The 27,546-nt window shown below is 34.5% G+C and overlaps 11 protein-coding genes across 11 annotated transcripts; 4 read left to right on the forward strand and 7 right to left on the reverse strand. All coding sequences in view use genetic code 12, as the record gives it.

Annotated features, from left to right (window-relative positions):
• Nucleotides 1–345: 345 nt before the first annotated feature.
• On the forward strand, nt 346–540 carry DEHA2E00572g (DEHA2E00572p; the record flags this gene model as incomplete). Its single annotated transcript, XM_459353.1, has 1 exon — nt 346–540. The coding sequence occupies one exon, from the start codon at nt 346–348 to the stop codon at nt 538–540; it is 195 nt and encodes a 64-aa protein (XP_459353.2).
• Nucleotides 541–4,308: 3,768 nt separating this feature from the next.
• On the forward strand, nt 4,309–5,967 carry DEHA2E00594g (DEHA2E00594p; the record flags this gene model as incomplete). Its single annotated transcript, XM_459354.1, has 1 exon — nt 4,309–5,967. The coding sequence occupies one exon, from the start codon at nt 4,309–4,311 to the stop codon at nt 5,965–5,967; it is 1,659 nt and encodes a 552-aa protein (XP_459354.2).
• A 333-nt stretch (nt 5,968–6,300) lies between these two features.
• On the reverse strand, nt 6,301–7,419 carry DEHA2E00616g (DEHA2E00616p; the record flags this gene model as incomplete). The annotated part of the gene is made up of 1 exon (XM_459355.1): nt 6,301–7,419. One exon carries the CDS (start codon nt 7,417–7,419, stop codon nt 6,301–6,303), a length of 1,119 nt encoding a protein of 372 aa, XP_459355.1.
• Nucleotides 7,420–10,196: 2,777 nt separating this feature from the next.
• Nucleotides 10,197–12,398, reverse strand: DEHA2E00638g (DEHA2E00638p; the record flags this gene model as incomplete). The annotated part of the gene is made up of 1 exon (XM_459356.1): nt 10,197–12,398. One exon carries the CDS (start codon nt 12,396–12,398, stop codon nt 10,197–10,199), a length of 2,202 nt encoding a protein of 733 aa, XP_459356.2.
• A 306-nt stretch (nt 12,399–12,704) lies between these two features.
• DEHA2E00660g (DEHA2E00660p) lies at nt 12,705–13,655 on the reverse strand (the record flags this gene model as incomplete). The annotated part of the gene is made up of 1 exon (XM_459357.1): nt 12,705–13,655. One exon carries the CDS (start codon nt 13,653–13,655, stop codon nt 12,705–12,707), a length of 951 nt encoding a protein of 316 aa, XP_459357.2.
• A 487-nt stretch (nt 13,656–14,142) lies between these two features.
• On the reverse strand, nt 14,143–14,484 carry DEHA2E00682g (DEHA2E00682p; the record flags this gene model as incomplete). The annotated part of the gene is made up of 1 exon (XM_459358.1): nt 14,143–14,484. The coding sequence occupies one exon, from the start codon at nt 14,482–14,484 to the stop codon at nt 14,143–14,145; it is 342 nt and encodes a 113-aa protein (XP_459358.1).
• Nucleotides 14,485–14,793: 309 nt separating this feature from the next.
• Nucleotides 14,794–17,484, forward strand: DEHA2E00704g (DEHA2E00704p; the record flags this gene model as incomplete). The annotated part of the gene is made up of 1 exon (XM_459359.1): nt 14,794–17,484. One exon carries the CDS (start codon nt 14,794–14,796, stop codon nt 17,482–17,484), a length of 2,691 nt encoding a protein of 896 aa, XP_459359.2.
• A 464-nt stretch (nt 17,485–17,948) lies between these two features.
• Nucleotides 17,949–19,613, reverse strand: DEHA2E00726g (DEHA2E00726p; the record flags this gene model as incomplete). Its single annotated transcript, XM_459360.1, has 1 exon — nt 17,949–19,613. The coding sequence occupies one exon, from the start codon at nt 19,611–19,613 to the stop codon at nt 17,949–17,951; it is 1,665 nt and encodes a 554-aa protein (XP_459360.2).
• A 2,920-nt stretch (nt 19,614–22,533) lies between these two features.
• Nucleotides 22,534–23,769, reverse strand: DEHA2E00748g (DEHA2E00748p; the record flags this gene model as incomplete). The annotated part of the gene is made up of 1 exon (XM_459361.1): nt 22,534–23,769. The coding sequence occupies one exon, from the start codon at nt 23,767–23,769 to the stop codon at nt 22,534–22,536; it is 1,236 nt and encodes a 411-aa protein (XP_459361.1).
• Nucleotides 23,770–24,256: 487 nt separating this feature from the next.
• On the forward strand, nt 24,257–25,525 carry DEHA2E00770g (DEHA2E00770p; the record flags this gene model as incomplete). Its single annotated transcript, XM_459362.1, has 1 exon — nt 24,257–25,525. One exon carries the CDS (start codon nt 24,257–24,259, stop codon nt 25,523–25,525), a length of 1,269 nt encoding a protein of 422 aa, XP_459362.1.
• Nucleotides 25,526–25,938: 413 nt separating this feature from the next.
• Nucleotides 25,939–27,471, reverse strand: DEHA2E00792g (DEHA2E00792p; the record flags this gene model as incomplete). The annotated part of the gene is made up of 1 exon (XM_459363.1): nt 25,939–27,471. One exon carries the CDS (start codon nt 27,469–27,471, stop codon nt 25,939–25,941), a length of 1,533 nt encoding a protein of 510 aa, XP_459363.1.
• Nucleotides 27,472–27,546: the final 75 nt, after the last annotated feature.

The following is a 27,546-nucleotide window of genomic DNA, read 5'->3' on the forward strand; positions in this document are numbered from 1 at the left end:
TCAGATATTTCAGCAGATATATTCAATTTCGTGTTTGATAAGTTTTTTTGCCATTAAGTGGTTAGGTGTAACCTGACTTTAACAAGCTGAGTTTGCACCTTAGAGGTCAGAGCCCCTGTCAATGGGCCATCAATGGCTTTTTTCAATATATGAATTATTATTAGAAATTGAATAATTTAAAACAACTAAAACTATTGCAAAGATACCAGACCAATCTTATATAACAAACTGTAAAGAGACGGAGGTTATTTGAATTTATAAATATAAGCGGTCTTTCCATGAATTCAAGAACAAATATGTTTAACTGATTGGACACAACAATACTTTCTCGTTTCTGACCCTGTGATGCATAGTTCTCTCAAAGAATTAGTATCGCTGTATTTTATAATTTTCTCCAATTCCTCCCTTGATTGTAAAATTGCATTAGCATTTTATGAAAGAAAGAATATAGTATCTGAGGAATTTGAGAACATTTATCAAAGACCAAGTGTATCATCAACTGGATGTTCTAAGGTTTTCTCTGCCTTAAAAGAGTCTTAAACATTTTTATTTCTTACTCACCGCACCTCTGCCTTTTTTTCGTTAGAAGCATTTTACAACTCAAATGAAACCGAGACATAGTACTTTTTTGTATGCAAGAGGGTTGTACACCTTGACTAGAGAGAGCGCGCAATGTCCAAGTAGAGAAAACTGCCTCAACTGAATTTTTTTTCATACAAACCGAATGGTAATGCGCTTCTTCCCGCATCAGTATGTCCTAATGTCACATTATCAACTTAAAAATACGATCTTGACAAAATTTTGAGCTTCAGATATTATATGGAGTGCAAATTAATACAAAATAAGTTTACATTCACACTAAGTCAGATAAATTATTAAATCTCTTGACATAAACTATTTGAATAAGCGAAAGTCTTGCTATTGTAAAACTATGTTAACATGCATTCAAGACTAGACAATGTAATAAGCTAAGAAATTAAAAAGATAATACATCAATAAGATACAATGCTTCATAGTTGCATGAAGTATTTTATTGGATAATTCGAGAAAATAGGTAAAGATATAAATCCAAAAGTTATCTGATTAATCTTGGCGTGATTTATTTTTTATGCAGAATCGGACATATGGATTTCAAATCGGCGAATAAACGGGCTTATAGATATAGATATAGATATATTTTTATATATACATATGATGTACATAGATTGCCAGAATATTAAGAGGAAATTTTAAGATAACACTACATTTATTGAGAAAACACTCTTTCCAATATGAAAGATGTGAATAGAGAAAAATTGAAACTGAAGTGCCTTTTTCAAATTCTGATGATGAATTTGTTAAGAAGTCGAGAGGTGTTCTTCTCATGTCATCTGTTAAAGATTTGATAAAAGAGGAAGGCGTAAGAAGCAAAGCTATGTGGATCATAATTATTTCTATTTGGGTTCTTTCATGGTCACTCTCGTTAGATAATCAGACAACCTCAAATTATCAGGTATACGCAACCTCAGATTATGGACATCATACTTTAATTTTTACTTTAGGTATTGCAAGTAGTATTGTAAGTGCAGTGGGTCAATTGTGCTTCGCAAAATTTGCTGATATGACTTCTCGGCCAATGACTTATATTGTTGCATTACTTTTGTACGTGACTGGGTACATCATTATCCCTGCTGGTTCCAAAATTTCATCATATATAGTAGGGATTTATTTGGTGATCTTGGAAGTTCTATTTTGGATCTGACTAATACATTTATTGTTGGAGATCTTACTCCATTAAAATGGAGGTGCTTTGGTCTTGGTGTTGTAGATTCGCATAATATTATTAATCCTTGGTTTGCTGGCTTTATAGTAGACGAAATAACAATAAGTAACTGGAGGTGGGGCTATGGTATGTTTACTATTATTGTTCCTGTAACACTAATTCCTGCAATAGCTAGTCTCGGTTACTATCAAAGAAAAGCTTCCAAGATTGGAATTGTACAAGAAAAATCAGAACTACAAGGCATTAAAGTGTATAAAGATAATAGTAGTTGGATGCAAGTATACTTCAGTGTTCTAAAAGAAATTGACATTATAGGATTGCTTCTATTGGGTACGTCGTTAGCTCTTATTCTTTTGCCTTTATCGTTGTATCGGATAGCAGAAAATGGCTGGAAAAATCCAAGTATTATTGCAATGTTTGTTGTAGGAGGTGTATTATTGATAAGTTTCGTTCTATTTGAAATATATTTTGCACCATATCCATGTATTCATAAGAAGAATTTTAACAGAACTGTGACTACAGAAGTCATTTTCAACGTTTTTTATTTCATGTCGTCGACTATGCGCAAAACTTACCTTTCGTCTTTTTTTTTGATCTATAAAGATTGGAATAATAGGGATTGGACTTATTTTAATAAATCTATTGTAGTATCAAAATGCCTTTGGTCTTGTGGCTGGCTTGATACTCAGACGTACCCGTCATTATAAATATTTGCAAATAATTGGGATATCTATTGAGATCATTGGTGTTGGTTTGTTGATAAGCATCACAGATCCCAACACAAATACAGCAACGCTAGTAATGTCCCAAATTCCATCTGGCATGGGTGGAGGTTTAAGTGTTTATAGTTCACGTACTGCAATCCAAGCAGCAGTTTCACATCAAAACATGACACTGGCAATTACAACTCTCGTTTTATTTTCTAGTATTGGAAGTGCAGTTGGAAGCGCAATTGCTGCTGCTATTTGGAATAGCAAAACACCTGCTAATTTAAGAAAATATATGCCAGATAACATAACAGATGAACAAGTGCGAAATTTCTTTGGAAACTTGAAATTATTACGGAAGTACCCAATGGGTAGTTCAGTCAGAAGTGCAGCTATATATGCATATATTGATACTGTTTATTACCTTTTTCTCCTGCATTAGGAGTCTTATTTATATCTTTTCTCGTTTGCTTTTTCCAAAAAAACTACTACTTAGGTGATGGTCAAAATGCGATAGAACCTAAAGAACATAATAGTCCCGAAAGTGATGATGATAAATCAGACTTTGTTGAAAAGCTTCTGAGAAAGTTAACTAATAGAATAAAGCTGAAGTCAGTAGGTGTATAATAAATTTAATTTTTACAGCTTTAGATTGTATTAAACTTATATTATTATTGTGAAAGCTTATTTCGTATTAGAAAACGAGACTTATGTAAGAACTAGTTTATCATATTGTGGATTTCGTAGACCGGCTAGAATGGAATTGTATCGTTATGCTCTTTAATACTCTACTTAATGATAAGCTTGCACTAATATGATGCTGTGAACTCAAAAGGTAGAAGATCGAATGCGAATAAGTTTTTTGCAGTCGGTATATTGATTATTACTACTCATAATGAACCGTTTATCAGGAGCGTGACTCTAACCGAGAATACATCGTCTTCTAAATTGTTGTTACTGTAGAATGTACTTTCTGCATCTTGGCATAGCATATTTGTATACCCTGGAAAATTGCTAAAAATAAATGTAATAACATGTGAGTCAATTTTAACAATAATTATCATAATTAATATCATAATTATAAAGAACACTTTATTAAGTAGCTATCATGATACGAGCCGCATTATGCAACGGTGAATATATATATGTTCATACGAGTGTCCAATGCGCCAAAAATTAGAGAAATTGAATCACTATGGCTGTTTGATGTGGATAAGCAACGGCAGTAGACAAAAGTGATACTAATGTAGAGATTCAAGCACCGGTTCCTTTCACGTATGATAGCTTTTTGCCGTTAGATGGTTAAGTGTAACCTGGCTTTAACCAGTTGAGATTGCATCTTTCAAGATCAAGCCACCGTTAATGGGCCGTCATTTACCATCTTGATTGCAATGATTAGTCTTTTGGGCCTGATTAAACTTATATAGCAAATTATAAAAATGCGGAGGCTATTTGAGCCTATAAGTATAAGCGTAAATGCATTTACAACGGTTACCAGTAATGCGAAGCTATTCTCGGTATTATCGACTCCCACATTTTTCTGATTTCTCTGAGAAAATTATTGATGGGGGGAGGGGAATCAACAGTAAGCTGATTTCGGCCTATTTTCATGCCGTGAGCCCACATAAGCTTCACTTTTTTGATTTTAACTCATCTCTAATACAATGTATCAACTTTCAACCACTATGTGATTAATAGTAGTCACATAATTAAAGTTAATGCTATAACGAAGTTAAGTACCCCACATTTGGAATTATCAAGCACTAGATAGATTTTTGTTTAAAAGAACAAAGATTTCCATCTGCTTAGAAGTCAATAAATATCATCCCAATTTACGAAATGATATCATTTAAAGTATCAAAAAACAACAGCAATAGCAGTTCCAGTATATATTCGGCTGCGATTTCACATTTGGAAGAAGGTAAGATGAAAGGTTTAGTTGAGCATGTGGAGACAGTCGAAACTGGTCCACACGGAAAGGGAAAATTGCATTTGCGGGATGGTGATAACATAGATGAAGAAAGAGTTGATAAAGATATCCTAGCCTACATGGAAGATAGTGCTATTGAAATTGATGATACAACCAACAAAAGGTTAAGAAGTATGATAAATAAGAGAATATTACCATGCATGATCGTTACTTATTTTTTGCAGGCATTAGATAAAGGTACACTTTCTTTTGCATCTATAATGGGTATAAGAGAGGATGCCGGATTGGTAGGTCAACAATACTCGTGGTTAACAACTTGTACTTACTTGGCTGTATTATTTTGGGAATGGCCAACAAATTGGATAATCCAAAAGTTACCAATTGCTAAATATTTGGCTTTCAATATTATAGCCTGGGGGATTGTCTTAAGTTGCCATGCGTTGGGAAAAAACTTTGCAATTTTGGTTGTTGTGAGAACCTTATTAGGGTTCTTTGAGTGCTGCTGTCAACCATGTTTTATTCTAATGTCTGCCATGTGGTATAAGAGATCCGAACAGGCTCTGATTATTGCCTTATGGTATATGATGAATGGTGGGCAGCAGATTGTTGGTGGTTTGCTATCATATTGCTTTTCGTTGATTGACGGAGCAGCATTAAGAAACTGGGAAATATTATTTTTGACTTACGGATGCATTACTGTGGTATGGGGGGTTTTTGTTTTATGGTGGACTCCAGATTCTCCAATGAAAGCTAAATGTTTCTCTGAAACGGATAAAAAATTGATGGTTGAAAGAGTCCGTTCGAACCAAACTGGAATCCAGAATAAAGAGTTCAAAAAATATCAACTTTATGAAGCTTTGAGTGATCCTCAAACTTACTGTTATTTTTTTATTCAATTTTTAACATCATTGCCAACCTCTGGACTAGGGGCATTTGCTAATATAATTATCTCGTCTTTTGGTTTTTCTGTCTTACAAACTCAATTATTAGCTATGGTATTAGGTGCTTATTTGATTGTTTTATTATTATCATCTGCATGGTTATCATCTAGATTTAACCAAAACATTCTTTTTATGATTTGCTATGTGGTGCCTTCGATTATTGGCACTGTTGTATTGATGACAGTAACATATACTGGAATGGATACAGACTCTTACGAATATAAACTTAGGCGAGGAGTATTGCTCTTCTGCTATTATTTAACATTGTCCTTTTGGGGTGTTGCCAACTTGGGACTTTCTTTGCTCTCAAGGAATATTGCTGGTCAAACTAAAAAGTCTTTCTGTACTGCTTTAAACTTTGTTGGGTGGGCTGTCGGTAATTGCGTTGGTCCCCAGGTTTTCAGAGACCAGGATTCACCAAGGTATTTGACTGCATTTGCAACTCACATGGGCTGTTATGCTGCTCTAATAATCTTATTACTATGTATGAGATTATGGTTGATGAAAGAAAATTTTAGAAAAGATAAACTCATCGAAAGAGGTGAAGCAGTTGCTGACAGCAAATTGAAGCATGCTTTTGAAGACTTAACAGATATGGAAAATGTTAACTTCCGTTATGCGTATTAAGCGGATTGGCATGTGTAATGAGGTTATGTTGATATATAGCCGAAATAAAAAATTTTAAAATTCAATCAAAGACTTCTTTGTAGGCAGAGCACTCGATTATTCATTGATGAGCGTTAAATAGTAGATGAGAGCCTTATGCAATACCCAAAAATGCTTTATCCTAGAGGATGTTGAACAAAAATTGCAAACTTTAAAGCAAATTAAAGACAGGAAAAGGGAAATTCATTTATTTCAATTATTTAGATAAGGCAAAATAGCGTACCCTAAATATCAAACTTAAAGCCTAATTCATATCTCTAAAAAAATACCAACTCATCAAATATATGGTTTAGATTACAAATAGAGTTTAGAAAATTCTACCAAAGCCATAATTGCCATAGCTTGCCCATATGGCATTGAAGTTAAAGAAATGTCCTTGTAGAATTGTAAAGTGTCACCCATACCAGTCCCAAATGAAGTGTTCAATAACTCGCCTTTCTCATCTATCTGTCCAATCACCCCCTTAATTGCTTTTATGGCAACGCTTTTATATTTAGAATCTAAAATTCTCATTCTGATTCCCTTTAAAATTCCATAGGCAAAACCAGCTGTTGCAGAGGATTCTAAATAAGATGAAGGATCATCCAATAAGGTATGCCATAATCCAGAATGCTCGTCTTGAACCTCTGATAATTTGGAAACTTGCGCTTCAAGTGTTTCAGCTAAGAAATCCCTTAAATAGTCACCTGGTCTCAATTCTAATAGCTCGATAAACTCAGGGATAACGATAGTGACCCAGGAATTTCCCCTTGCCCACAAAGCATTTGCAAAGTTGTGGTTGCCATCAAAAGTATAACCATGAAACCACAAACCTGTTTTTCTGTCAGAAAGGTATTTAATATGGAGAAGAACTTGTTTTTTAGCTTCCTCGACATAATAAGGTCTATCTAATAATAAGCCTATTTTTGCAAGGGGCATTATGGTCATCATCAAGGTATCATCCCACATCTGATCGTAATTCTCTGTAAGGTATGTTGTATGCTGGAACCCACCACATTTTGTTTTTTGTAGATCATACATTGCCCATTCGCCCCAGGCATCTAAATAGGGCAAGTATTTCTTAGTTCCATGCCTTTCGTAAATATACGATAAGGGCAAAAAAACTGCCATAGTGTTAATATTCTTCGATGTAGTACCTTCTGGACCAAACATCTGTACTTCAAACCAATTTTCTATGTGCTTTAAAATCTCAGGATCATTTTTAAGCTCATAATAATGCCACATTCCATAAAGACCAATCCCATGCGTCCATTCCCATCCTGTGATCCATCCTTTTGTATCTATAATACGTCCATCGGGAATCTTCATTAAAAATTTTCCACTTTCATCTTTGATGCTGATCAAGTTTTGAATCAAGGTGTTGACCAATTTGTCGACGTGATTGGCTTCAATATCATGTAATTGAGCTGGCATTGTTTATTACTTTCTGTATATTTGTAAAGAATTAAACAACTGGAATCTCCTTTCACAATTGACCTGGATTTAGCAGGATTTATTACACTATATTAGGTTTTATCATCATAAGCTACTGACATAATTAAGGACAAGATAACGTGAACAATTTTCATACGCTCCTCCCCTCCCCCATCAAAACATTCGAGGATTAGTTTGACCATCGGGGGATCTTTTAAAATTTCAATGCATTATGTACACGACAAGATTGCCGCATGGCTGAGTGCATAACTATCAAGTGCGTACTGAAAGTACTTTTTGCAGCTTCAAACCCATTAAACAGCTTCAAAATGGAATAATTGTTTAAAGAAAGCCCGATATGCCGTCCCACATATCTGTAAATAATTATCAACTTTACAAATAAGACATTAAATAATCTTTATTCATTAAACACTAGTACAAAATGATTATGAGTGAGAAAACTCCACTCGAACCAAGTTTTAAAGAGATGTTATTATTTTTCTATTGTTCTATCCTAAACCATAGAATCAAGGACATGAGGAATTGTATCGGATACCAGGTATCGTTAAAGAAAAGGGAGTATAAAATCTTATCAAAGATTTGCAATGTATTTTGCTTTGCTGAAAGTTTTAATTAGACATGGAGCTTAAACAAATGATAGGATATTTAGCTATCTTTTCGATAATTCAAAGTATTGTGGCTTATTCTGATATCTCTCAAGAGGGCAGCCTTTTGGAAGAAAATTCACCATTCAAGGCAGAAATCTTAACTTCACATAATGCAGGTTCAAATTTGAGCGTATTGATAGGTAATAATAAGTTCACTTTTGTAATGGGCAATCAATATGATAGAGAACTAATGTGGAAACAGTATATGGAGAAGGGGTTGATTTGGTGGGAAGTGCACTCGGGTTGTATGCTTCATATGAAGGTAGTTTACACGACATCAATTGTACTAGCGTCAGTTTACAAGAGGTAAGCTCAAATAAACTAGATATTTCTTTCAATGCATACGAAGGAGAGCATTCATATGGTGTTGTTTGACGGCTTGGATGGAATTTATTCCTATTTTGTAAATAAAAACCTTCCGGATCTAGGAGGATTTAGAACGGTTTTCAGACTAAACCCGAAGTGTCCTCAAATGCCCATACCTCTATTAAAGATCAAGCATTACCATTATGGCCGGAGGACTACCAAGGGAAGGAGGTTTTTGATGAGGCTTGGTTGGACACACATAATACCGGATATATTACTAAATATGACTGGAGCTCTAGGTTACACGAAGAAGAATTTTATGGTGTATACGGTCAGCACAGAAATAGAAGCTATGGTTTCTGGCTTAGTTCACCCGGCCGTGATTATTACTGTGGTGATAATATCAAACAGGAATTGTTGGTTCATAGGGAATCAAGTACGGGAGATGTTGTTCTACTTAAATGTTACATGGTACACATTTCCAAGTTGAGAACGAAGAAGAATTGCCGGAAGATAAAATTTGGGGTCCGTATTTATGGTACTTCAATGACGGCAGTATTAGCGATGCAAATAGGAGACTAAAAAAAGAGCAATATAATTGGCCATACAAGTGGTTCAATAATAAGAAGTTTTCAAGCAGAGGTTCTTTAAAAAGAAGATTAGCCTTATCTAATGGTGCGCCAGCATCAAATGTCAATTCGTTCTTAGGCAATTCAGATTATACAATGGTTCAAGGTGCTTCATATAAATATACTGTATATACGGATGAAGAAGGGTATTTCCAATTGAGCAATATTAGAACTGAGAATAAATATTACCTTCAAGCATATACTTCCGAATGGTCGAGTAAGTATACCGATATTGGTGGCGTTATAGGAAATTTCACTTACAACGAGGAAATTGAAATCAAGAAGGATAGTTCTTTAGATTTGGGTAAAATAGAATGGAAAGCTAAAGATTATGAATTAATTTGGCAAATTGGGACCTACGATAGAACCTCTAAGGGATTCAAGAACGGAGGTGTATCTTACAGAGATTTTCAGACCGAAGAAGCACCTGCAGAATTTTAATTTACAATAGGTGACGATTCAGATGCTGATTGGTATTATGCTAAAGGAAAACCTGGAACATGGACAATAAATTTTACTTTAGATGAAGTTAAAAATAAAGATGCAGAACTATATATTTCTCTTGCTGGATATACCGGTAATAACTCATATGTTGGTGGAAACTCTACAATATTACGGTGCTTGGCAAATGGATTTCAATTGGACAGAGATGGATTTGATACTCTTATAACAAATGATAAATCCACTTATAGATCATCCTCTTTTGTAGGTAATTGGTTTTACAATAAATTGACAATCCCTAAACAGTATATTACTCAAGGAAACAATAAGATTCAGTTAATAAATTCAGAATATTCAGAAAATAAAGGAATCATATGGGATTCTCTAAAGTTGGTTTGGAAGCCTTAGAATACGAGAAATGAATTGGTGTTAAATCCAATATTATTATATATGTCATGAAAACCTGATGCACTTATTTAAATATTTTTATTATAATCAGCTGATCATAATTATGATTATGAAGGTATAAATTCGGAGTAAAATGATTTTAGTTGAAGATAACAATTCTTGGATGAACCTGTCCATTCCCTCTGCCAGATCATCGTGTTATCAGGATCTAAAACGTATGGATTTATTATATGTACTCAATCACTAGTTAAAAATTTTACTAGGGGACGAATACTTTTTATAATTTATATATGATGAAGTTTCGAGAAACATAGTTGAAATAACTTTAAGGGGTCATATTGGAAGTTATCAAAGTATTAGTATTATTTCCAAAATTTGTTTCTGGAAACTTAAACCATTCGAACATATCCATAAAATCATTTTCGTTACTCTCTGACGCAGCTTCATTTTCATTTTGTTTGAATTTTTCGATTTTATTATATAGTAGGACATCCAACGAATAGGCGTTTAATCTCATATCTGATATAATCCTTACGTTTTTCGAGTGATCTTTAACGTCCTCATTCAAATCATCATTATCAGTATCATTATAAGTATCCACATTCGCTTGTAAGTTCTTCGTTCGGCCATAAAAACTTGAACCATTCTTTTTGGCCAATAGTGCTTCATCCTTCAAGAATTTCAAGATATTTGCATACCTTAACGATCCTTCCCATCTGCTACCCATCTTCGTTAATAAACCTACTAAATAATCGAGCTCTGGGGGTATATCAACATGTGTATTAACGGCATTCACAAAAATTAATCTTGCACTTACCCAAACTGCAAAAGCATATTGTGGGCCACACATTTCATAAATGTCACCACCCGTATTATTAAACATTAGGGGAAACTGTCGTGACAATTTAACTATATGACTAGCAGAACCCAAACATTTAGACCTTGCGAGTTCAGAAGGAGGAAAGTATTCAGAACTAAAATACGGAAAACCTGGTGTTGAGTTTAGTCTAATTATCATGGTATGATATAAGGCGTGAAACAAGACATCTTTGACAGTGAAAGTGTTCTTGAATAAGCAATTATTATTATCCAACAAGTCTATAAAACTTTTTGGAATTGTTTTTCTCCAAGTACTGACTTTTTGTTCCAATTGGTTGAATTTGACTTGCCAAGCAGAAACATCTTCTTCGTTATGAACGTCTAAAGACTGTCTCATAAAGGAATGAACTTCTCCTAAAATATGCATTACTTCAATTAGAAAGCAATTTGAATCATAAATATCACTAGCTATAATATGATCGTTTACTATGGCAAGCTTTCTGTCTTGAACAAGATTAATTAGGCCCGCACTTCCTTCCCTATTCCCTGAGATCCACAAATCAAGCCTTGCTGGTAATAAACAATTGATTTCATTTTCCGGAATTTTAAATGGGAACGAGTTAGAAAGACTTGACAATTTATCTAAAATGTAAATTTCCCAAAATAAATTTCTTCTTGATTCCTTGTCCAGCCAAGCTGTAGGATCATGTGTCGTAGATATATTCCTTATAGAAAAACACTTATTTCCTTGACTTCTACAAGGTTTTGATATGCCGTAACTATTATATTGATAGTCGTTATCTTTAGTTAAGTTAAGATGAATTGCTCCTGAAGATATCATAGATATTACACTCCATGTTTCAGGATTATTAGATTTTCCAAACAAATCAAAGGCAAGCAAAGACATTGCTTGTAACTCCTCAATGCTACCAAGACCAATGAAATTTGATATAATTTTGGATTTACAGTAACTATAGTATTTCATGATTTCCTCTTCCTGAAGCATTTCATTAGCGAACCTCAATGCACATAATATCACACCATATAATTGGGGCTCTGGTGACCCAGTCATAGACGCCAATAGTTTTGGAATTGTTGACACGGGATATAAAATTGGAAATATAGGATGTACTTTGTCAAAGAATATTTCAATTAGCTTTTCAGTTTGTTCTACCGTTGGAAAGGATCTTGGATCAACGAAGGTATTGGCGTTTTTGACATCGGCTATTCCTTCTTTGCCAGGTGCATTTGTAATTCGAACGGATTCATTATCTGTTGAATCATTTCCATTAGATAATCTCTCTTTATTTGACCCAATTCTCTGTGTACCAAATGTATCGGTAAAATCTTTCTTGGACTCTAATGTGACGATCTTTTGCTCGAGCTCCAGTATCTTTTGTTTGAATAAATTCATCTCATTTCTTGTTGTTGATGATTCTGTACGTAGAGTGGTCTCTATATTTTCTAACTTATCTAAAACATGTTGCCCATAACCAGGTTTTATACCAGGCTTCCGTGTTTTACTATAAACACATGATTCATTATGCTTGATGCAGTAATTGCAATTTGGTTTAGTTTGATCGCATTTAACTTTCTTTAATTTACAGTAGTCACAAGACCTTGAAATCTTAACATTATTATCGTAAGGAAGAAACTTTTGGTTCTGTAGTTGCGCCTTATTTATTGGTGAATTTGTTAATCTATGCATCGTAAGCAAGTGAAGTGGATTTTCTACTTCTTTAATTGTGCCGAGTCTAATTTAATAGGGGTACATAAATTTCAAAAGGCTTTTTACACACTAATCTATTTTATCTCGAATACAAGGTACAACAATACGTTAGTTAGGAACGCATTACCTACATTATAAATAGTTTAATATTTCTTTATTTTAAAAACTATGTTACATGCCGTATATATTTACCTTTAGTTTACTTATATGAAAATATATCTTATCAACTAAGGAGAAAACAAAAAAAACATATATTTATGAGAGTTTGCTTGCATCCAAGAAATTTTATAAAGCTCTTTCAACATTGAGTAAATCATTAAAAGCACTTTCATGCTTCTTCCAAACATCGATATCTATTTTGACATTCAACGGAGGCCTTCCAGTGAGCACTTCTCCAAATCCGTAGACAGCATTCAAAGCATGTTTAACCCCTACTAAGTTAAGGTCCATAATCATTTGGTCTACCTTTGTAACCAAGTACTGTAATTCAGCCGCCTTTTCATATTGCTTGTCTTTGTATAAACTGAAGATTCTCAACATACATTTTGGAAAAATACCTGATAACCCGTCAATGGCCCCAAACGCCCCGATACTCAAAGACGGAACGAGAACCTGTCCTAAACCAGTAAAAGACCGGAAATTATTGATCTTATTCAATTTTGTATTGCCTGTCAATAAAGTGTATTTATCCAAATTGAAATGGGTCAACTTTACTCCAACTATTTTAGGATGGAGCAGTAACTTCTCGAATGTTTCCGTTTTAATATCCACATTATTGCTTACGCCTGGATAATTATAAATGATAATTGGTAAAGGCAGTTTATCTGCTACAGCAACGAAATAATCAATAATGCCTTGCTGACTCGTCAATGATGGTCCAAAATACCCGGGCACTAGCACTATAGAATAATCGGCACGCGAATTCGATGCAGCCTCAATATCAGCAACTGTGTCTTGAATATTTAAAGGTGGAACCCCACCAATGATTTTGAAGTTGGTATCAGGTATGGCTTCTCGAATGCTTTTAAAGAGGATGCTTCTCTCATCTCTAGTTAAATGACTAGCTTCTCCCATTGATCCTGCGACTACTAATCCATTTATTCCATTAGAATATAACATCTTTGCATGTTTTATTTGTGTCTCAATATCTAATGAATAATTTGCATCATTTTTATAAAAAGTAGGTACGGGAGAATAAATCCCTTCTGGTATTGTAGTATCTTCGCCTGTTGTCATATCAATAGCCTTTAATATAGGATTTGAGATATATTTCAATAAGAATAATAGATGTATACATAGACATTGTATATATATATATATATATATATATATCGATTACGGGCTAAAGATAAGTCTGAATAACGATTTTTCATTCTTATCTTATTTTCGGCTTATCACCTACTCTGGATCTTTTGAGTGGAGGAGGTTTCCTTACGAGAAACAATAGACGCGTAAGTGGGGGAGTGGAGTAATGCACATAAAGTTTTGTGGGGAAGATATAATTTTTCAATAAGTCCTTCGATGTGCTTATGTTGTAGTCATAGAGAGCCAACAATAAATGTATACACCTCTCCCTCATCATGATCATTCTACCCATATTGCATTGAACTATAAATAATATTTTATAACTTATTATTTAATGGAAAGTAATAAGTTACAAAAGTTGGTCCTAAGTACTAAGTGAGCACGATATTTGGACGTCAAGTATTCAAAGCCTTAACTGTTAATATAGTGTTAAAAATAAACTTCCCTGAAGTTGCAACTTAAGAAATACATCACATAACTTCATAGGTCCACTCACATCAAATATCATTAATATATAGACTCTTTTTATGATTGTATATCTAGTATAGGTTTGAGTCTTACTGTTACAATTATTATAATCAAATCTTGAATGAACTATTTCATTTCCGCACAAGAAGCCGTTTACTCCCCTATTTTCACATAACCACTTTGTAAATTTAGATATTTTACTCCCGGGAACATTAATGTCATAGCCGTTGTTGTTCTTGCTCTTACTAAACCCAGACAATATAAACATGCATGCATATTCACTGTAGTTCATAAGAGATAGAATTTTCTGGGTTAATTAGATGAGAAAATTTTAGTAGTCATCTTACAGTCATTGTTGATATAGCATTCTTAATTGTAGAGTGTCTTCACTTAGTTCATTCAGTCTTATGACATTCCATGTGGCAAAGGGCCTTTAATCTATAAATCAATATGTTGAAATCGTCTGATCGCCTGCATAATATCTCTGATCTGTGGGGATAGTTAATTCCTCGAATTGTTTTCTAGTGCAGATTACCATACCTAAAATTCCATAAATTAGGTGAAGCTATTGCCCACAAATGAATTTGAAGGGAAGGAGATTATGACTGAAGCCCCACAATTATCTCATCTAAAGAACGGGAATCAAAACATGCCAATATTTTGCGATGAACCAGGTTGTAATAAGTCATTTAAGAGAACAGATCATCTTACCAGACATAAACGAAATCATGTATCTAAAAATTTGTTCACTTGTACATGGTCTGGGTGTACTAAATCTTTTGTTAGGAGAGATGTATGGTCTAAGCATATGCAACGTCATGTTGCTAGACAAGAAAAACAGAAGCAGGATCTTCAAAATGGCCCAATACAATTTTTAGAGATCTATACGCCTAATTCTAATTTTGATGAAGTAGCTAGGAAAAGAAGAAAGTCCTCTAATATTTCATCAATTTCCAAGAACCATGACGAAAACCACTCACTGAACGATCATCAATGGGTACATATTCCAAATCATAAATTCCAAAATGAGCAAATACCTTTGTTGGCTAACTCAAAGAAATCGGATATAAGTGAATCTTCTCTACTGGATAGACAAAAAAACACAGAAGTTTCATGCTCCAGTGATGAATTTCAGGAGTTAAATTCTCAAACGAATGAGGAAAATATTGATATGGAGATAAGTCGAACCGCTAATTATCGTTGTAGCACTAACACGGATGTCAATTCAGCGACTAAAAATTTGACAAATAGTACCGTAAATAATGCCAAATATTCTGAAAATACTGAAGGATATCTGAATATTGACAATAATAAAAGACCTGCTTCTATGGATTTTGGTAATTTGATTTGTGGACCAGAGACAAATAAAGATACTCCTACAGAATTAATACATTGGATGTTGAATGGGCATGCACTGTACTCAGAACCATTCCACAAATATTTAGATTATTCGCCAGATTCTCCATTAAAGAACTTGTTAAATATTTCCTCGCCCTTCCCAATCTCAAATTATCAAGTTGATATATCGGATACTACAAAATCAAAGTTGGTTGAATTCATTCCTTCGCTTCTGTGTAATCCAGATTTCAATATAAGACATATTAAAGAATGCTTAGGATCGTATTGGAATATATTTCATGTCCAATACCCAATTTTGCATAAGCCATCTTTTTCCACCTTAGAAGCTCATCCACTATTGTTGTTAAGCATGATTTCAATGGGAGCCTCTCTTCGTTCCCGTAATAACAGATTTGATTGTAATTCTTTTAAAAATATACATAAGTTAGCAGATGAAATTGCTGAACCTTTGAGATGGCTTATTTTCTCAACTAGTGAATTGACAGCACACATTACACCATGGGTTATTCAAAGTTTGTTGATCGTAGAGTGCTATGAAAATTCATGTTCTAACAGAAGGTTACATCAGCGTGCTTACTTACATCATGGTCTAAAGATTCAATTGTTAAGACGGAGTCCTTTACTTGGTGGAAATTCTCTGAGAAATACTAATAGCGATGATGGCTTAACTGATGAGGTCGATGCCTGGAAAAAGTGGATTGACATAGAATCGTTGAAGCGATGTGCATTTATGGCCTTCTTAATCGATGCCATTCATGCAACTATTTATGGACATGAGACAATTCTCTTCACACATCAAATAAAATTATCACTTCCTTGTGACGAAATACTATGGGAAATGACAGATTTTAAAAGCAATTATTTGCCGCCAAGGACAGAGACGCCTAAGTTTTTGAATGCGTTATCAAAGCTGCTTCATAAGGAAAAATTTGAAACTGGAGCGTTTAATAAAAGGATTCTCTTTGCCGGACTTTTAACCACTATGTTTGGAATGGAGCAAAGGGATATTCAAATCAAAGAGTTTGAATGGGAATCCGTTAAGTCTTCATGGAAGGAAACAATATTTGGTGCAATAGAGTTTTGGTTTGAAGATATGTGCCACGGAAGTTGTTGCAATATAACGACTGGATACTATGTACCTTCGGATTTTGAAACGCTACCTGCTTCTTTGAAAGTAGACGATACAACTTGCAAGCTAGCGATGTATCACCTTTCTCAAGCTTTTCTACGAGTTCAGCAATATGATTGTATCATATATGCTGGAGCCCCTAGTAGAATGAATGTTAGAACTAATTACAGTGATTATGAAATTGTGAAGAAAAGGATTCATGAGTGGGCAAATTCTTATAATGGAAGAATATCAGTTGTTCATGCCTATTTATTTATTTCTGAGATGTTATTGAGTCTGAATGAATCTAGAGAAAATATTCTATTGTCATATGATCCCAATGAAGACCCAATTCTATATAGGCCAAATGTTGTTGCTTCATTATTGTTTGTAATATGGTGCTACAATTATTGTTTAGAAGGACCCGAATCCAATACCTATCCAAATCCTAACCAAACCACTTCCACTTTGACTTTGAATAGTCAAAAAACAGGTCTGAATTTTGATATGGCTACAAAACTATCTACCAAGTACCTACCGGAGAAAGTAAACGGTTATCGCTATATAAGCCGTATTAATGCATCATTTAAACTGTGTTCTATTGGTCCAGTTAAGCTGACATTTGTTGATATTTATGCGAAAGCTTTAGATCAAGTCATGGAAAAAAATTGCACTGTTGGTTTATTAAGACTTTTTAAAGACAAATACGAAAATTGCAATTCTCAAATTTGTCAAGAGTATGGTAAGCTTTTAGAAAATTGTATCCAAAGGAGTTTAGGTAAAACAGATGTTATCTGTGATAATATGTATGAAAATTCTTCCTAGACTAAGCATTGAAAAAGTTCGTAATATCATCTTTTATAGATAACATGGAACTTAATACTTCATTTACTTTAAAATTACAGAATTAATAATGTACAATGAACTTGGATAAAGCTATGAATCATATCAGATCACTGGCCCTACTTGTTTTGAATGTATAACGAATAACTTGTTTGTATTCCAAAATAGTAAAAGCTTTCAAATATTTCAGAATTTATTTCTTAATTTAATATATAATGTATTCACGGAACAATGTTTGCTTAGTCCATATATAGAATCAAGTTATCTATCGAATCGTTCTACAATATTAAATCTAATTAGAACAATTTAAAATATGGTGCAAAAAAGTGGAACCTACAGGGGAAGGGTACAACAACTAACACAATGAACAGAAATATTGCATTAAAAATCCTAAACTACAAACAAAATTAGCTAATATTAGTGTTTTGGGGTAATTAAACAAATCCTTAGTTTTTATCTACTTTCTCTTCAATGTGTTCAACAGACACATCATCTTTGTTTACCTCCTCAATTCCGTATTCAAGTGCATGATCACCAGCCTTGTAGCCGGCGGTTACATCCTCTCCGAATACTTGGGCAACTTCTTCTAAACCCAAACCTTTAGTTTCTGGGAATATCCAGTATACGATGTTCATTTGCACCACTAGCCAGATACACCATACAATATAGTATCTCCAAGTTATAGCCTGCATCGCAATGTTGTTCACATAATTATTAAAGAAACCAATTACATTTCCAGAAAGTTGATAGAGAGTAGCTCCTTGTGCTCTCAAATGGAAAGGGCAAACTTCCATAACGAAAGTCATAGATACAGGAGATACAATATGATAAAACCCCAGGAAAAGATAAATCATAGCAACGACACCTCTTCCTAGACCCTTATTTTCGAAATCACCCTGTTGATTAATTGCAGATAATATAGTCCAAACAACATATGTAATACACATTAGGATATAGCCTCCAATAAAAGTATGCTTACGTTTGAACTTGTCGACAAATGTTGCGCAACCAACAGACCATACTAAACCGTAGACTGTCATTCCAATATTAATTTTAAGTTGGTCATTTGTTTCAGTGATACCAATATTGGTCAAAACTATTTGCAAGTAATATGAAATAAGTGCATTTCCACATAGTTGTGCCATTGCTGGGACTGCCAAAACAATAAACAACCTACGGAGACGTTGTTTTGTCCTGAACCATTCACTCCATTTGCTCTTTTTTTGGACCTTTTCTTGTTCGATAATAGCTTTTATTTCGGCCATTTCATAACTCACTAACGGACTACTCGAATCGCCTCCAGCATGATATTTTATAAAAAAAGCTTCAGCTTCATCACTTCTGCCTTTGTCGATCAACCATCTCGGTGATTCTGGACCAAAAAAAGCAAGTAATAATTCAATTGCAGGGAAAGCACATTGCAAAATAGAGGGTATTCTCCAGGACCAATTATTATACTTCATGCTTGAATGATAAGGGCCCCAAGTAACTACAGAAGCAACAAAAGATCCAAATGGCCATGATGCTAACAACAACGCTGTCACGACAGGCCTCTGAGATGGATACGATGTCTCAGCCAACAAGGGTGAAGCAGCTGCTGATGCAAAACATGAACCAATACCAAGTAGCACTCTCGCGGCCGTGAACATTCCAAAATTCACCGCACCACCTTGAATTGCTGCACCTATAATGACAACAATACAGCCGAACATAATCGTTATCCGTCTACCAAAATAATCACATACAAACCAAGTAAATGGAATCGAAATTAAGGTACCAATTGTAACACCATTAGCCATAGTACTTAAAATGCTTCCCGTTGGTTGATCAAAGTAATTTCTCCAACTTGGAAGCGTCTGCAAATTGTTCATCATACTACCATCATATCCAGAAGTAACCTGAGCCAAAATACCTCCTAAAAGAAAAATATTCAATTGTAACAACCAAGGATATTTAAACCATATTTTTTCAAACTTGGGTGTAACATCTGCTAGAGTATAAACATTTTTAGGTGTCTTCACCGAATCATTCCTCGAGTTTTCTAGAGAAATATCCTTATCACTCATATTCAATCTAGTATCCATAATGTCCCTTATTATCACTATCTTCATTATAACAACTATGGAATGTTATTCTTTATACTTTTATATACTATTTTCACAACTATATGAAATGATACTTGATATGATTCCTTACCCCAGATCCAAATCAAGAAAGTAACCGTATTAATATTTAACCGAAAAGATAAAAGAAAGATATTATATATTTTGCTCTAACTGTTCACTGTGATAGGTGAAGAATTGATGTTCAGAATACCCCATTTCTGATGAACATGATACTTTCGTATTTATGTCAGAGCATACTGTCATTTTTCAGTCGCATTATGGCCTGAATTAGACACGATAAAAATGATCTTAAATGGATGCAAAACAGTGGGGTACATCCAACGACGTACGTAACGTTACAGTTTGATCGTTACCTTTTTGGAGAGAACATGGCTCATTGCAACACTCCACTCGATTTCAAATAGATATGGTATAAGTTTTAATGAGCTATCTTCTATTAACTAAAAATGTGAACGTTTTGGCAACTTTGTTACCTTAAGCAGTGAAAGAAACTTGTTCGTAACGCCTTGTAATTAAAATATTGTGTACTAAAGAACTGAATATGTTAATGGATTATTATCATAAACCCACTGTTATTTAAAAATGACATTTTATTTCTATATAACTAATTTCAATAGAAAACTATATGTTGCATAAAACTCTTTTCGAAATATTTTTTAAGTTCTCTAAATCAGTTTTATCTGGAAGCATTAAACTTTCAATCCATTGCAGTTTAGAAAACATGGTTGTTTTTGGTTGACAATAGACAGCACATGCATACTTGACACTAGTATTCGAAGCAATAGAACCTATCAATTGTGGGAGCATCACCTTAGACGCCATGATATTGGTATTAGGTTCAGGTTTGGATACCTTAGGTTCTCTTGAACGTAAAAGATCAAACATAATGCTGGTGTCTTCTGAGGTTGATATTTCAGCGTGTTTGCTACTGGTTGTATCCTCAAACGACTTATTATCTACTTCATTACTGAATGAAATAGGAAATCCACCTTCCCTAGTATGAACTTTTTCAGAGGCATTATTTGTGATTTCATGTATTCTCAAATGATAGCTACCTTTCTGTAGTATCCAGGATTTTACTTCAATTTCAGGGTTAGGTGACCACTCTGAGTACAAGCCTCCTTCGAAGATCCAAGATTTATGGTCTACTCTAACAAAAAAATCTCTCTTATTGAAACTGAAGCCAATCATATTGTCGATGCATGCAGAGGTGAAATCTCCGGAAGTGGTTCTTACGCCGAACCCATATCTAGTACTATAGGCAAATTTACTATATTTCTCACATTGATACTCATCATTCCAGGGCCCACTAACTAATGCAATTGTGTTATCGTTATTATGAGAAATATGCATACCGACAACGTTTAAAGTTGCATCTTCTAAAGACAATGCTTCAATCTCTGCTGACCAAAATGGATGTGATTCAGGTAGCATTTATGGAGCAAATGCTTTGAAAGCCCAATATGGAGATTGGGGAGAATTGTATCTTTCAGACATAAACATATTAGGATATGAAAACCCTACGGACAAAATTTCACTTCCAAATGTAGATATTGGCTGCTTTGACCACCATTGTAAATTTCTTAAATACAATCCTTTCAAAGTTCCCCAAGAAATAAACGGGTCTTCTTTGGTATTTAATACGCATGGTAATATTCCCCAAAATGCAACAGCTGCAAATCTGTATGTCAAAGAACGACCGTATGGAAGTGACGCACCGTTATCACTGAACCAATTTATGAACTGCTTCGCAAAAGATTTAGCTCTTTCTATATATCTAATAGATCTTACTGGATCTTCTTCACGCATTACAATCGCGTATATTATACCATAGAAATGAAATGCGTACGCATTGTAATAGTCAATTCTAAAGGATTTACCGTCGCCATACCAGCCATCTTCTAGATACATGGTTTCAATGTCTTGTAAATACTCTTCTGTCATATTATTATCATATTGAATTCCCACTTTTTTCAAGCCCAAATCGATTATAACTCTGAAAAATTTCCAATTATTATGACAAAAGTCGCTACCTCTCACTTTAATCAAATAAATGGACAAATTTCTCTTGCCTTCATTTGTCAAAGGGTACCATGCGTATTCAGGTACAAAACATAAAGCGAATCCAATTGCTGCAATATCTACTAAGGTCTGATCACAATTTTTAGGTTCACCCCAATATTCAGAATGATGCAAGTTCGTTCCATTTGTAAATCCTCTTCGATACAATTCCCAATGCTTGAATTCACCACCACCATAGACATATGGGACTACTCCCCATAAAGGTCTAGCAAAGCCTTCCAATTCTGCAGAATGGGAAGAAAATGATGCGCCAGATGCGGCCAATTTTACCCTTGCACCACCATCAGTAAAAGCTGTAACTATCGGTTCAAATAATTGATTCATACCTTTAGCCACGTCATTTTTTGTTTGGAACGGATTTGAAGACCACACATTAAACTTTGATGTCTTTGCTTCCATTTTTTTTTTCTTATATAGAAAAAATTACTAGTTTCAGACTTCTGGGCATGCTTAAAATATTTATGCCTTGAATTGAAAAGTTGGTTCATACTCACTCACTTGCCGCCACCAAGGGTGGCCTAGATAGGACATCACCTCTAGAATAAAATTTTGTAACTGAACCCCTCATTCAGCTACTAGACAAGAACTACTGTTATTGCTTGAGTAAAGATTAAATAATTTCAAAATCCTGTGCAGTTCAAGTACTTTTCAATCTTTGTGTGAAGTGTTCAGACATACTATTTTTGCAAGGCTTCACGAAACATACTTTAGCAGTTGCCATGAAATAACATACATAGAGGTTCTTATAGATTTTTATTCAGAATATTCAAGGCAATATATAAGTCGAAAAATTAAACATAGAACCACCAATATAGTATTTGCTCTATTGGATTAAACCAAGCTGTAATAATTTATTTCCAATAGCTAGGAAATAATAGTCCGCATAAACTAGTCCATGATTTACCAATCTTTCGTAAGTATCTGGATTGTTATTTATTGTCGCATTAGCCAATATTGTATCCCTGTCACCAAGATCTACAGTCCCATCTTTTCTAAAGGAAGATTCGTTAGTATAAGCGAAACTAATGGTATTGGAGACAAGTTTCAATCCACTAATTAAATATTCAGAGTCATTTGTTGCTTCGTAAATCTTAATCAAGCCAAGAGCACAAATCATGGCAGCGGAAGTATCTTTAATGTCCTTGTCTGGTGCACCAAAATCCCAGGCTGGAACTCCATCGTCGGGCAATTTAGAAACAAAGTATTTAGCCAATCCAACCGATGCTTCTAAAAACTTTCTTTGTTTGGTCCACGAGTATGTTTCAATAAACCCTAAAATGGCCCATGATTGCCCTCTAGACCAGGTTGTTTCATCAGCATAACCTTGATTGGTAATTTTGGCTTTAACAGAGCCATCTTTCAAGTCATAATTTACAACATGGAAACTGGACCATTCAGGATCCCTAAAGTGATTCTTTAATGTTACTTCAGCATGCGTTGTGGCTATAGTAGATAACCTTAAATCGCCTGTTTTACTTGCCACATAATACAACATATCCAAATTACACATATTATCAATGATGACAATAAAATCAGTATTTTTATTCGTAATGTTGTATCTCTTATTTACCGCAGAGTCCCAACTTCTAATACAACCAACGGTTTCATCAAACCTACTTGCAAGAGCTTCTGCGGCCGTCACTAAACAGTCGAAAGATCTAGAGCTTTTACTATATTCATATTCTCTTTGGAAAGCAGGTTGGATTATGAAACCTAAGTCATGTGTGTCTCGTCTGGGTGCTTGTTCAAACAACCCCTCTGCCCACCATCTTGCTGCATACTCTAACTTTGTCCGATCCACTTTATCTGTTGGAAACCTAGAAGGGTAATTGTTGCATCTTTCTAACAAACAGTATAGTGACCCAGGAAAGAACCCAGCTGTCCAATGGTCAATATCTCTAAACTGGTATCTACCGAAGGAATATTCTGGTGTCTTCTTCGGTGGTTTAGATTGATCTAAATATTCCACTGCCACACCCCAAATTTTAGCAATTGTGGAGTCACCATACAATTTATTTTCGATTTGTTGTAACTTTTTTTTTGCATCTGTTGCTGCCATGTTGTCTTACATTGTCCCGATGGTTTTTAACACCTATTCAAATATATGAAAAAATCTTTAGCCAATAGAAGCCTTCAACGATTTTCTCTTATCCAATTTTCAATTTTCATCTAAACTATTTATACTCTCAGTTGACTCGTAGTTCAATAAACCATATTAATACGACAATTCTAAAAATTCTGAACTACATATATGAAAAATGGGTATCCTAATTAGGTTTCTATTTGATGGGGGAGGGGTCTCTGACATGTTTATTGAAAATAGTCCTCCACAAAATTTCGGAGTTGAGCGTTCCCTAATTAAATCGGGTAAACCGAAACTAAAATGGTCAACAGCCGTTTCTAACTCAACATTGAAATTTTAATGGGGGAGGGGTCGAACAACATTAACAAGCCAGATTTAGTACAAATTGATATAATTTCTCAACTTATGCATAAATGTAAAAACTAATATCGAAATGAATTATTGACGAGATATAATATTTACAATGAGTATTGTAAATAATATAGAATTAGGGATAGATCCCAATGGCTGGCGAATCAATTGTTGTTCGTTCCAACAAGATGCAATTCTTACCTTTGGAAGATATCAGTATGTATCTTTGTATGTTCCAAGCTACAAAGATGATCCTAGTAGTAGTAGAATGACAACAATCGGAAGAAGAAAGTTACCGGATGGACAATGGAAGTTTTTAACTTTCAGGGATTACTACCAAATAAAAAATGACGGCCATAACATTATATCTATGGGCATTAGTGGTGACGGAATAATACATATGGCTTGGGATATGCATGGAGACGGTATTCACTATAGACAATCGAGAGAAAGATTAGCATTGTCTGAGACTGAAGAAGATTGGTGCATTTCATCTTTCGGCAAAGTGTTGGACTCATTACAGGGTCATGGTAAAGAATACGTCTTTCATGAAATCACATACCCAAGATTTTTGACTTTACCGTGTGGAGATATTCTTCTAGAATTTAGGGTTGGTAGGTCAGGACTTGGAGACGAATACCTTTATCGATTCTCAAGTACAACTCATACCTGGTATGAAGTAGTTACTCCATTAATTCAAGGTGTTGGAAATAACGCTTATATTCATGGACTTGACTACGGTACTGACAAAAAGCTACATATGAGCTGGACTTACCGTGATTTTATTGAAGACAGAGTTGGAGTTAATGATCGTGAAACCTCACAAGCTGGTCCAAATGGTCCTGAAAACAACCACGATTTACATTACGTATACTCGCCAGATGAAGGTTGTACTTGGTACAACGGCAAACATGAGAAGTTAAATCTTCCTATTAATGTGTCTTCTCCGACTTTAGCTATTAAAATTCCAAAACATTCTGGAATAATGAACCAAGAGGGACAATGTGTTGATGGCAACGGAGGATTTCATGTTCTCGGAAGAGAAAATGGTTATTATTTTCATTATTATCTTAACCCAATTAATGGACAATGGTTAAGAAGAAAGATTAACAATTACATAGGAAAATTATTTGGTGCCAGAGGGAAAATAGTTTGTCATAATTCGAATCCTAATGCTATACATGCCCTAATTCCATTGGATGGAGAGAAATTTGTTATTTTAAGGTCACAGGTCCAAGATGAAAAGAATCTAATTTATAGTGGAAGTAACATTGATTGGAAAATACTACAAACTTTCGAAGGTTTAGATGGAGAACCATTATATGACCGATACCGAAAAGATAATATTATTTCTATTCTACAAAGGGTGGGAATACACTAGGATTAAATCATTCGGCTAATCCTTTTTATGAAAAAAACGGAATAAGGAAAATTGTCTTGATAGATTTAAACCTCAGTACTATTTAGTATATACAGTAATTATATGAAGAACTCTCAACCAATCTATGGCTATTTGTAATATTGTTATTCATTTTTCAGAAGTTATTGTTCACCTCCCAATATAAATTGAATTATAACACAAATCGTTTAATCAGACCTGATTAAAGTTATGTAACCTAAAATTATCACGGTTCAAGTGTCTTAAATAATTTAATTTGTGAATATTCATCCCAAAAATGCCGCAACCGGAAATTTGCGACTATTATTTCGCAATTACAAATAGTGACAGGCTTATAAATAGATTTTCGGGATTAATTTCAATCGTATTCAAGAATATTTATAATTTTATGATCCTTAAACTTTTTCAATGTGTATTATTGATTCCTTCTCAATAATACTATCCTCATAAGAATGTTTTTCGTTTGGGTCAATAGGCTTACCTCTACTTGAGAATACTCCCCTAGTAATACCAGGTTTCTCGAAGATATGATCAATATCTTCTAATTCTAGTCCCTTAGTTTCTGGATAAAAGCAATAGATTATAGGTATCCAAACAGCGTTCAAAATGGCGAAAATTATAAAAGTCTTCCAACCAATATTATTAATGGATATAGGAGTAATTTGTACAACCGCAAAAACTGACAACCAGTTAAATGCTGACCCTATAGCTTGATTTCTAGATCTTAGCCTTGTAACGTTGATTTCTGAAGGGTAAAACCAAGGTACTGGTAACCAACCAACTCCCATAAAAATTTGGTATATAAAGATAAAACATGCAGCACCCACACCACACCCATATGTCCCAATAGACAACAAAATGGAAACAACTATAAAACAAAAAGATAGTCCCGCTGAAGAGTACAAGAGTAATGGCCTTCTTCCAAATCTTTCAACGGCCCAAAGTGGGAAGAAAGACGCTGCAAGATATACAATTTCCGTGCAGCCAGCAAGTATTAGTGAAGTGTTTCTACTTAATTTCATTGTAGATTGATAAACAACTGGGGCATAGTAATTTATCATATTTGAACCAGTAAATTGTTGCATTATCATTATACCTATGGTCAATAGTAACCTTCTAAAATTTTGAATGTCACCACCTCCAAAAAGTTCTTTGAATTGAAAAGGGCCTCCGGCGCCTTCTAATTCAACCGCTTTCTCTATTTCATCTTTTTCATAAATGACTACCCGATCATTCACATCCTTATCCAAAATAGCAGCCAAAACCTGCGTAGCTTCCGCTTTACGGTTTTTGGTTACCAACCAACGGGGTGTTTCTGGTAACAAGAATGTTTCTAAAGTAAGACTAATTGCAAAAATACCTTGAAATGCTACTGGGAACCTCCATTGAAAAGGACTTTCTGTATAAGATGTACCATACCCTACCCAGTAGGCTATTACTACACCGAAAATTGTCACAACTGCTTGCCAAGTTAGCATGGAGCCTCTGTTAGAAGCTAGAGCACACTCAGACTGATATACAGGTATAGTTGACGAATTGAAACCATTTCCAATACCAGTAATAATTCTACCTGCATAAAATTGGCCTCTTGACTGAGATGCTGCTAATATGATAGTTCCTATTATCATAATCAACCCCCCACAAAACATCATTGATCTTCTACCATACTTTTCGCCAATAAAAAAACATATAATTGACCCCCCAACACAACCCAAATCGTATACGGATGTCAATAAACCTTGTACCGTAGAGTCAGGATGGTTGAAATCACGACCGAACCTATTATCTGCTCCTATAATGGTACCCATTAAGCCCTGGTCGTAACCAAGCAATAAAAAGCCAGTGCAGGAACAAAATGTAATCAAAAGCCGTAAATTTTTTCCGTAGCATATTATTTTAGAAGTCCCAAACATCTTGAAGCTTATCATTAAAAATATTAAGATATATCTGTAAGCTGTTCGATTCTACAGAAAATCAAGTTATATATAGTCCGTGTATCGGAC

This window comes from Debaryomyces hansenii, assembly GCF_000006445.2.
Source record: "Debaryomyces hansenii CBS767 chromosome E complete sequence".
In the NCBI taxonomy this organism is placed as follows: domain Eukaryota; kingdom Fungi; phylum Ascomycota; class Pichiomycetes; order Serinales; family Debaryomycetaceae; genus Debaryomyces; species Debaryomyces hansenii.